This window comes from Sebastes umbrosus, chromosome 18 (genome assembly GCF_015220745.1).
Source record: "Sebastes umbrosus isolate fSebUmb1 chromosome 18, fSebUmb1.pri, whole genome shotgun sequence".
Lineage (NCBI taxonomy): Eukaryota > Metazoa > Chordata > Actinopteri > Perciformes > Sebastidae > Sebastes > Sebastes umbrosus.
Window position 1 is genome coordinate 5,444,747 of NC_051286.1, and position 11,457 is coordinate 5,456,203.

The following is an 11,457-nucleotide window of genomic DNA, read 5'->3' on the forward strand; positions in this document are numbered from 1 at the left end:
ATGAGTTGTTTAATTTAGGTAACTGTTCAAATTGTTCAATATTTCACAAGAAAAAGCAAAAACTAAACAAAGAAATCAGAGAAAAGTAAAAAAAAAAAAAATGTATACAAATTTGTGTATCAGAACTTTTTTTTGTAACATTATCTTGTATTGGTCAGGAACCAAGCTAACTTAACAATATAGCACCATCTTACCCATTGTTAAAAACAACAACAAAAAAGTAATAATAAAAAAATAAAAACATATATAAATATATATAATATAGACTTATATTTATATATTTGATATATATACATAATAAATAATAATAATAATAAATAACAACATAATTAGTGTAAATGTACATGTACTTGTACTTAATAATACAACCTAATAATAAAAAATTAAATGTATATGTATAAAATATATAAATATATATATATATAAATATATATATATTAATATTTTAATATTTATATAAATATATAAATTGATATATTTGTGTATATAAACATTTGATATATTTTTTATTTATTTTTTTATTATAAAGTTTTATCATTAAGTACAAGTGCATGTACATTTACACTAATTATGTTCCAGCCAATCAACTGCAAGTGATGCTCAGACCTGCCTACGTCACTGACTGATGACACGCCCACTAGGCGTCTTTTCACACATTTCCGCAAAGTTTCCAATCTGCTGCTGCTGCTTCCTCCCATTGAACCGGGACTTCTGTAAGTGTTAGGACGTAGAAAACTTTATTATAACAATGAGTGATATTAAACCAAACGACTCAGCTCCAGCTGAAGACGAGAAAGACTGGGCTGCAGCCAAAGCTTTCTTTGAAAACCTCAAAACAAACAAACCCAGACCTGTGAGTATTCTGCTGAAAGGTTTTATGAGCTTGTGTGCTAGCTGCACAGACTTTCTTGCATGTTTATTTTCTCCTCTCCATCCACTTCCAGCCCAAACCCCAGTATGCGGTCACCGTGGCCGTGTCGTCTCGGACCCTCTTCAACATGGTGGCAGAGAGGAAGATCTATGAGGAGGAGGGACTAGAGAAGTACGTGGCTTATCAGGTGGAGCACGAAAACGAGCCTCTGATGCCCGGAGCTTCTTTCCCCTTCGTCAAGGTAGGTACAGTAGGGCCTGTTTGAACCATGCATTGAACTACCTGCATGTCTGTCTCTGTCTGCAGGGCGTGGTACCTGAAGAGCCTGTTGCTTCACCAATAAATGCCAGATTGGTGTCTGATAACACACTGCAGGAGTCAGAGCTTAACCTCTCCTTGATCCACAACTAGAATCCAGTTTTAGTGCTCACAGACTCACACCTCAAGCCACACCTCAGTCAGGTATTTGGATTTTGGCACAGATCCAGTCATTAAACTGTGAAAGTGAAAAAATGTCTATGAAAGACACAATTTATCTCCCAATTTTCATATTTCTTAAATGTCTGTTTATTAATTCTTTAAAGGTCCCATATTGTAAAAAAGTGAGATTTTCATGTATTTGATATTATAAAGCAGGTTTAAGTGCTCTATAAATACTGTTAAACTATCAAAACGATCAATATACGGAGAAATACACACAGCCCGTATTCAGAAATTGTGCGTTTGAAACAAGCTGTTAGGATTTATGTCCATTTGTGATGTCACAAATATACAATATATAGATTATTACACGGTTTTAAACACAAACATTCTAAATGTGTCCCAGTTTATTTCCTGTTGCAGTGTATGTGAATGATATCAGCTGACAGGAAGTAAACATGGACCCAAACTGTTGCCTAGCAACGCAATTCCGTTGAAATGCACTAAAACTGTTGCTATGTATAACGGACTGTTGCTATGTATAACGGACCGTTGCTATGTATAACGAACCGTTGCTATGGGCGCAGTTCTGATGTCGGACTCTGGCAGACCGTTTTTGTGTCAAATTGTTGATTTCTTAAGTAAGTAGCTGTGTAATAAACGGGATAATGTACAGCTAGCGGGTCATTGTTGTGAAATAAACCACAACAGGGCTATGCAGCACCCCTGATGCAAATTTCACAACAATGTTGTACATTATCCCTTACTTAAAGACAAAATAATCCAGACTTCCCCCTGCTGATTATTATGTACAGTGCCAGGAGACAAAATACGGGAAATCCTTATCAAACAATCTTTGCTTTCAAAACTGATTTGCTCTTCTTGAAATGCAGTCACACAGGTCATGAAGTCACACCATTCTTCAGCCAGAAAATCAACATTTTTAGGATTTTTTTTTAAAGGATGAAGGAGTCATTGATCACTTTATATCTAACATCCAGGCAGGTTTACATTCGGTAACAGGTCTGTGTCCTTTTGTTACTGAGTAATTAGATAACAGCCGACGAATACAAGATTATTTTACAGTGACAGGGTGCAATCACTCTTCTCTGGATGTTCCTCTATTATTCCAATTTGCTGAACACTTTCAAGAGTGGTCTGATGAACACCAGGCCTGCACAATCACAGGCTCTGACTGGACATCAATCCACCTTTATAGACCTTTTCATTGCCAGTCTGTTGCAAGGGAAACAGCTTTGGTCCAACTACTGCATTAATATACATTGCAACAGGAAATACAACATTTAGAATGTTTATGCTGATAAAATTTTGGCCTATATATACTGTAGATATATATATACTGTATATATACTGTGTGTATATATATATATATATATACATATATATATATATATGCAGGCGTTTGTGGTTTATACAGCACATTCCTCTGTTTCATTGTTGTTTTAATGCCTTGATGTTCTCTTTTAAAAGCTTAACTGAAAGAAAGCTTTGGTTTTATGTTGTAATGTTTGTTTTGTAACGTCACTCTTGACGCAACATCCTGTCTTTTGATGTAATAAAAGCAATCCGTCCTCTCACACAGGCGTTGATGACTGTCAACGCTCGACTGAGGGAGCTCTACCCGGACAGCGAGGAGCTGTTTGACATCGTCTTAATGACTAACAACCATGCCCAAGTGGGAGTGCGCCTCATAAACAGCATTAATCACTACGGTACGCTGCGTCTTAATCCAGACATTGTTGATTGGTTAGCACGGCGGCGGTGGCTGCGGCTCGCCTGCTGCAGCAACAAGCATAATCAGTCTAGTAATTACACACTAGAAGTGAAGAGGAACTGTTATAGTGTAATTAAAATGGGACTTCTTTCTTTGCACACCTCCAACTTGCTTTTCTACTTTCAGATTTGACCATAGAGAGATTCTGTATGACCGGAGGGAAAAGTCCCATAGGCTACCTGAAGGCCTACATGACCAACCTGTACCTCTCCAAGAATGCAGAGAAAGTCACAGAGGCCATAGAGGAAGGTGAGTGATGCTGCTGCTGGATTATATAACCCTCATTTCTATCACACACACACACACACATACACACACACACATACACACACACACACACACACACACGCACACACACACACACACACACACACACACACACACACACTTGCATGTTGACTCATTCACGCTGTTGAGGGAAACCTCGACCCCTCGCTGTGCAGCAAGACGGAGCTGGTTGGAGACAGCCTGTGATTTATGGCTCCCTGTCGTCCAAATGCACACAAAACAAACAAAATATGAAACACTGGCTTTCAGATGTAAAGCTGGAATTAAGAAAAGTTTGATAATCGATTAAACTCGCTTATCAAGCAAGGTTTCTAATCATTTGCAGGTTCTAAATGTGAGGATTTGCTGCTTTTCTCTGTTTTGTATCACTGTGAATTGAATATCTGTGGGGTTTCAGACTATTGGTCGGTCAAAACAAAAACTTTTGGCTCTGAGAAATTGTGACGGGAAGGTGTATGATGTATTCTATGTAAGGGATAATACATGTAGGGGTTCTACTTTGGTAGGTTTTGGTTATTAGCAAATTAATTAATAAATAATAATATAATTATTAATATTAATAAAGATTATCAATAAACATTAATAATAAACGGGGCACCACCCTGGAATCAGGGACCAATGACCAAAACGTTAATATAGTCTCATTATATATGCTAAACTATCAATTTGGAACGTTGATTAATAATTAAATTAATAACTATAACCAAAATAGATAGTAAAGGTTGAAGGATATCGGAGTTCTTGACATAGCAGAGGTTGGCATTATTCACTCTTGTGCAACATTAAACAGACCAGCATGTATATTCCACAAACATTTATTTACAAGATAATAAAGGTTCAAAACACAATATTAATCTAACTAAATAACTAAACTAAACAAACCAAACAAAGTGTGTGTGTGTGTGTGTGTGTGTGTGTGTGTGTGTGTGAGAGAGAGAGAGGGGGGGGGAAACAAGATGGGTTCTTGTCTCAAAATGTCTGTATGGCCTACAAACAAAATGGCGGGCACTGTAAAACTACAAAGATGGCTGAATCAAAGATGGCTGAATCAAAGATGGCGGAATCAAAGATGGCGGAATCGAAGATGGCGGAATCAAAGATGGCCATCAGCATGTCACCACATGACCTCTTTGTTCTTCTGAGAAGAAGGACAGAGAGGGGGGTGATGTGGGGTTAAGATTATCTGAAGCTGTATGTTTATGTTTAACTAATTCACAGTTTCTGTATGTGATCTTTATGTGTGTTAGATATGCAGTGGGTTAGAAAAGATGGTTAGTTGCATGCAAGACCTTGTCTATGTGAAGCATAAACTAAACACATCAGATGTGGCGAAGCCAGTTACCCAGATATCAAATACAGATAAATCAACACAGTCAAACTCAATGAATAACATTAAACCAAATCAATACAAGTACTTTCTAGAAATCAAAGTTGGACAATCTTGCTCAGCCCTGTGCGATTGCTAATGCTAAGGCCCAGTACGTTACCAATCCATGGAAGAAAAGGGTTTGTGATTCCATGTGTTGAAGTTGTGGTTCCAAGTCAAAGAGGTCGTCTTTGCTGTTAGTTTGGTGCTTTCTTTGCTTGATAGCTTGAAGTTAGCTGGTGGAAAGGGCAGAGCACTCGCGTCGTCTGCCGTTTGGTTCCTTGGTTGCAATGGCTGTTTCCCAACAGGCCATTGATCAGAACCAGAACTGTTTTGCAAGTTCTGGACTTGAGAGCCGTTCACCTCAACCAGGTCAGCCTGGGTTGAGGAGATGAAGAGCAGAGAGAGCGCAGCAGCTCACCTCTGGCACGTCAGGAGAGATGAGCAGATGAGAAGAAAGAGGCGAAAGAGAAGGAACAAAGAACATTCCTCTGGTTTTGTTCTGTGTGAATTTCACACCTAGGTGTGAAATGTTACTGTAGCCAATGAGGACTGAGATGAGTCCTGTGGTCAAGGATCAGGTTACTGAGGTCATGAGGTCACTTGAAACCAGCCAGATGCTGGGTCCCTACATACATATAGTACAGCGAGCCGGTCATTGTTGTGAAATAAACCCCGACCAGTTGATGCGGCGATGGACCCCAATGGGAAGGGGTTTATTTCACAACAATGACCCGCTAGTTGTACATTTGAATCTCTTCATTGAAAGACAGAGTAATCAAACCTAACATAGAAGTTAAAACAATGTAAATAAAACAAGAAGTTGAAAATGCCTGCAGCTGTGAGGTATCAAATTTTCTCCATGAAACATAGCGATGAAAGCATATTTAACCCTTTCCCTCCCCTCCTTCAGGCATCGCTGCAGCCACAGTGTTTTGCGCAGAGAAGGAGACCGACTTGAGCGACACTGAGCTGAGAGTGGCATTTGATGGCGATGCTGTCCTCTTCTCTGACGAGTCGGAGATCATCGTAAAGCAACACGGCCTGGACACTTTCTTTGAGCACGAGAAGGAGTTTGAGAACAAACCTCTCGCTCAGGTAACTGATGGTTGTTTCTGTGTACTTAAACATCTCTGTGTGCAGACTGTTTATACAGAATATACCATATACAAAAATAGCCTTATATTGATCTTCATGTTTATAAGGAAGTTGTTATCCAATGCTGGTCTTTCCTCTCTAATCACAGCTATGATCAAGCAATCAGGTCCTAACCTTAATTACCATGGTTACCAAACAGTTAAGATAGGATATACAAGTTAAGTTTCTGTAATACGGCCCCTGCTCTGCTGGCATCGGGCATCATTTTTGTCCTTGTGCGCCCTTGTGTGTTTGTGGGCATTTTGTTTTTCTCTACTTATCTGTCCCTGTGTTCCTTTTTTCAAACCATGTTAAATTAACTTTGTCTCTTTCAGGGTCCCTTAAAGTGTTTCCTGGAGGCTCTGGGGAAGCTCCAGAGAAAATTCTACGCCAAGAACCAGCGCATAAACTGTCCCATCCGAACCTTCCTGGTGACGGCCCGCAGCGCCGCCAGCTCCGGGGCTCGCGTCCTGAAGACTCTCCGCACCTGGGGCCTGGAGATCGATGAGGCGCTCTTCCTGGCCGGCGCTCCCAAAGGGCCGCTGCTGCAGAAAATAAAGCCGCACATCTACTTCGACGACCAGATGTTCCACATCGAGGGGGCCAAAGAAATGGGAACCGTATCTGCTCACGTCCCCTACGGGATCGGACAGAAGTACCACAAGGGGAAACTCATCGAGCAGCCCGAGAAAAAGTAACAACCTTAAACTGGTTAAAATGTGAAACATACACTACGTTGTCCCCTGCATAGGAAGAGATTTCTCATGAATGCAATATTTTATTTTGGAGCAAAATGATCTGTTAAAAGAATAACAGCAAATTTAGAGGACTTAAGTAAATAATTGGTAATGCCGTCTACAAAACGTCCTACTTTTTGGGGTTTTATAAAATATTTCTACGGTTTCCATTAGGATGGGGTGTTATTGATGAGTGGGGGAAACAAGAGTTACACTAGGTGCCACACACCGTTTCACTTAATAATGTTCTGGAAGAGAAACACCTGGTTCATTAATCTATCGGGGCCTTTTAACCGTACTATCTATGCACCTGTTTACCTTTTGAGAGGGCTATTTTTTCTCATTTGCATTTGGGTTTATGTCATTTTCTTTACACTTTTATACATCACCTGTTTATTTTATTTATCTTAGATAGGGAACAGGAATCACGGAGCATTCTGGGGCACTTTGCCATTTTTGGAGGGAAGCGTACAGAGCTGCGGTAGCTGTTCGATTTGTCCCGTTTACAAACGGGTGTGTGTATGACATTAAGATCTACAAGCCAAATGCCAACTACACAACCATCTGGACAAAGATAAGTTAATGTTATGCTAACTGAATACTAACAAAACGTCGGCTAATACTGCATATTTAATCTACCGGTATCTTGCAAAATGCAACCCGTAACGTTAGCCAACCTTTGTGTCCGACTGTGTTCTGTATATACTACAATTCGGCTTTTGAATCTTATTCACAGTGCAGTGTTTCGTTTCATCTTTTGACACTGTGCAGTAAACAGCCAGCAGATGGACCTCTTATGGTACGTGTCCACAGCCTCCGTCCTTTCCACGCTTCCCATTCATTGTCTATGTCAGCAGCCGTGCATGGTGCGCGCGATTCGAGAGACGGGGCGTCTCGTTGGCCGCTCCTCATTTGCATAAAGTTGAGGTCTAGGCTACTTTATGCAAAACACGTGCAACCTCTGGAAATTTTAAACTAAGCTTTGTCGCTCCAAAATAAAGACAGATTTACCAACTGCATGGCTTATTTTGAAATGTTTTCAGAAACACATTTCGGTGAACTATTTTCGTCGTATAAGAGAAGAAAGTTTCCTAAAGGAGCCGCCATGTTGGTTCCGGTTTGAAAGCTGGGAGCAGCAGCCCACGAGGGAAAGCCTTCGTCCAATCAGGTGCCGAGTATCTAGTGGCAGCCCATCAAGCGTCCAATGCTGGGAAGCGAGGCGTTCCCTCGCGATAAAAAACGCCCCTGTGGACACGTACCATCACCCTTTAACCTCCAAAAATGTCCGACTTGCTGTCGGTGTTGTCACATTCCCATTCCCTATCAGTCCTTGGCATATTGACCAGAGTGGGAGAATGTATCTGCTGTAGTAGCTGTTTTTTTTTGCATTGGCTCTTTTAGAGACTTGAAATTCACCAGCCAGGTAAAAATGGGCAATTCCAACTCAATATTCCCAACATTTTGCTGTCTGGTATAAATTTAACACATTTAATGGAACATATTAAAATCAGCTATTAGTTTTAAAGGGACATTTATAAGGATTGAATGTCTGTGGCTTATAGGAAACACTGATGCTGTTTTACTTTGTTAGTCTTTGTTGTTGATGCGCACAAACGTCATAAAACTTTTTATATTTTTCTTCAAACTTTTATACTCATGACTTGTTTATGCTTTTACACTGTATCCGGATATCAGGTAGCACACTGTAACCACACCTTTCTGTCACATTATAGTGTTTTTACATAGGAATGAATACCTATAATGCGTATGTTTGCAGATTGCATTTTATGTATTTCATATTGCAAAATTATGTTTAAGTTACACTTGTTTGTAAATTTTCATATCATATCTGGTAACATATCCTCAGTGCCAGATCATGTGATGTTTTGCATTGATTGTACTCATGTTCACAATAACATGTTTGCACCATTTTTCACTTTTCTATACTCTGATTTATATCTAATATCTTTAAGTGTTGAGTGCAAAGGAATAAAGGAGCGTGGAGGAACCACAGTGGCTGTCAGTGGTGGAAAGTAATTGAGTAAATTTACTCACAGTTTTGAGGTGCTTCTACTTTGCTTGAGTATTTCCATTTTACGCTACTTAATACTTCTAATATGCTATATTTCAGAGGGAAATATGGTAATGTTTAAGAGCTACATTAAACCTGCAGTGGGTAGAGATGGAGCAAATATGATTTAAAAAAGTTATTTTTATAAAACGGTCATTATATCCTGACATTAGTGCACGATACAGATAAACTAAAAAAAATCACGTGCCTCTGTGTCCTGGCATCTGCAAGATTTCACAGACCGGAGGAAAACAACCAATCAGAGCCGAGCTGGAGCCTTGTTGTCTATATATAATAATATATATCAGTCACAGGAGACACTTTACTTTTCATATGTTATGCATTTGGCTGATAATGCTTCTCTACTTTTTAATTTTGAATGCGGGTCTTTTACTTTTATAATGTTGTATTGATACTTTTACTTAAGTAAAGGATCTGGGTACCACTGTTCTTTATACATCTCTGCAGTAGATGGTGCTGTTTTGCTGTAATTGTCCACCTGCTCCATCGCCCTACAGCCTGTTGTTTGGCAAGGGCTCACTTCCCTTGAAAGTAAACCAGCTGAGGTCAAAGTTCAGCAAAAAGAGTGGAGCAACCACCAAAGAAAGCCCACTTTTACATTTTCTATATTAATAATATCTGAGGTTTATCCTTCTTGGACTAAAATTAATTATATAAGTTAGCCTATATAGGCCTATAGCAGAAATAGAATATTTTTTATGAAGGAGTATTAAGTAGGCTATGTTAAGTAAGTAGGGTTTTTTAACAGACTGTCAGATCCTTTACTTGAGTAGTAAGGATGCCATACTGTGCTTCATTAGACTACAAGTAAAAAGTCTTGCATTGAAAATGTTACTTAAAAGAGTACTCCACATATATATTAATATTGCACTCTTAGGCTATAACTTTGTCAGACTAGTGATAAATAGTTTTTAAAAAGTATCAAAATCTAGAACAGAACCTGATTCCTTTCTTGACAAAACTTAGCGCCTACAATACCCACGATGCAACTCAACCGACAACAAGGTTGTGTCTAGAAGGTTACCCGCAATATTAATAATATAAATAATATTAACCATATTAACCATATAAATATTATTAATAATATTAATATATTAAATATAATATTAATATATTATTATAATATCATATTAACATAATATTAATATTAATAAAATTAATAATATCATTATAAATAATAAATAATTATTATATTAATTGCGAGATTTCATCTGAGATCTGCAATAACTTGCAAAAACTCTCGTGAGACTCGAGATAAATGCCTATCCTAACCTTACCCATCTTGCTAGAGTTTTCCCAGCTTGCAGGTTCTCTTCTAAACACTACCCTCCAACAGTTGGAGTAGTGGCTAGAGCAGGGGTCAGCAACCTTTACCATAAAAAGAGCCATTTTAGGCAAAAAAAAAAAAGAAAATTTGTCTGGAGCCGCAAAACATTTGAGCATTGTGATGAAGGTAACACAGTTTATAGTCTAAGTATATAGTATATGAGTCTAATGCAGTGATGGCCAAAGTGCAAATGTACTACGGAGTATTAGGGCCACATTGAGGGAAATAAAATCTGAGATTATGAGAATAAAGTCGTAATTTAACGAGAATAAAGTCATAATTTTACGAGAAAAAAAGTCGTAATTTTACGAAAATAAAGTCATAACTTTACAATAAAAAAAGTTGTTATTTACGAGAATAAAGTCATAACTTTACAAGAAAAAAGTCGGAATTTAACAAGAAAAAAAGTTGTAATTTATGAGAATAAAGTCATAACAAAGAAAAAAAGAAAATAACAAGTAAAATTACTATTTTATAATACTACGACTTTTTTTCTCATAAATTTATGACTTTATTTTCATAATATTATGACTTTATTTCGAAATCTCAGATTTATTTTGTTTTCCTCAATGTGGCCCTAATGCTCCGTCGTACCATAGACCTACAACGATGATAAATAAAAATGAAAATGTAAACAAAGAAACAGTTATAGATTTCCATTTTTATAAATCCACAGGGAGCCACTGGAGAGGAGCTGAAGAGCTGCAGGTTGCTTAGAGACCAGTGGGCTAGAAGGGAGCCCTTAAACTTGGGAAAGTCTCGTGAGATTGTTAAGGTTATGCATTGATCTCGATAGGTCGTCGGGCAGAGAGTATCGCGACAGTTTAAACACGTTTTGGTCAGTTGGCACTGGCTCTCATCTCGGGTGTTTAGGTGTGTTATGCTAGCAGCTAGCTAATGTAGCTGGGAGCAGCTAGCCTCAAGCAGAGATGAGGAGCTACAGAAGTATGGTAAGGTCACTTTTTTAACTCCAACACTATATTTGTTTGTTTTTCAAACTTGTAGTCTTCAAACCCAACAAATTATGACTCAACTGACATCATTTGAGGCAATTAATTATGAAGTCTGGCGCAGCTAACGTTAGCTAGCTAGTGGCTACATACAGTAGCTAACATTACTCCCCAAGTCCCCCCTTTTAAAATGTAAAGTTTTATCAGCAAAATGTACTTAAAGCATCAAAAGTACTATATTTCCCACTAAAATGTGCTGGAGATACTTTATGTCCATTTTATACTTCTGCTCCTCTACACTACATTTCAGAGGGAAATACTGTACTTTTCACTCAGCCACTATACCTTTTTGATTTTACATTCAAGAATGAGCTTATAAAATACATTTAAAGGGACTGTTTGTAACTTTTTAAGCTATAAATGTACCTGGTCGGGACACATGACCGCGCGCTCGCTTATGCGCGCGCCTGGGTG

At 38.4% G+C, this 11,457-nt stretch overlaps 1 protein-coding gene across 1 annotated transcript; it reads left to right on the top strand.

The window, feature by feature from the left end:
• The first annotated feature begins 626 nt into the window (after positions 1-626).
• LOC119477086 (cytosolic 5'-nucleotidase 1A-like) lies at positions 627-8,630 on the top strand. The gene is made up of 6 exons (XM_037750948.1): positions 627-853; positions 945-1,112; positions 2,895-3,024; positions 3,213-3,335; positions 5,654-5,838; positions 6,213-8,630. Exons 1-6 carry the CDS (start codon positions 749-751, stop codon positions 6,573-6,575), a joined length of 1,074 nt encoding a protein of 357 aa, XP_037606876.1. The 5' UTR covers positions 627-748; the 3' UTR covers positions 6,576-8,630.
• Positions 8,631-11,457: the final 2,827 nt, after the last annotated feature.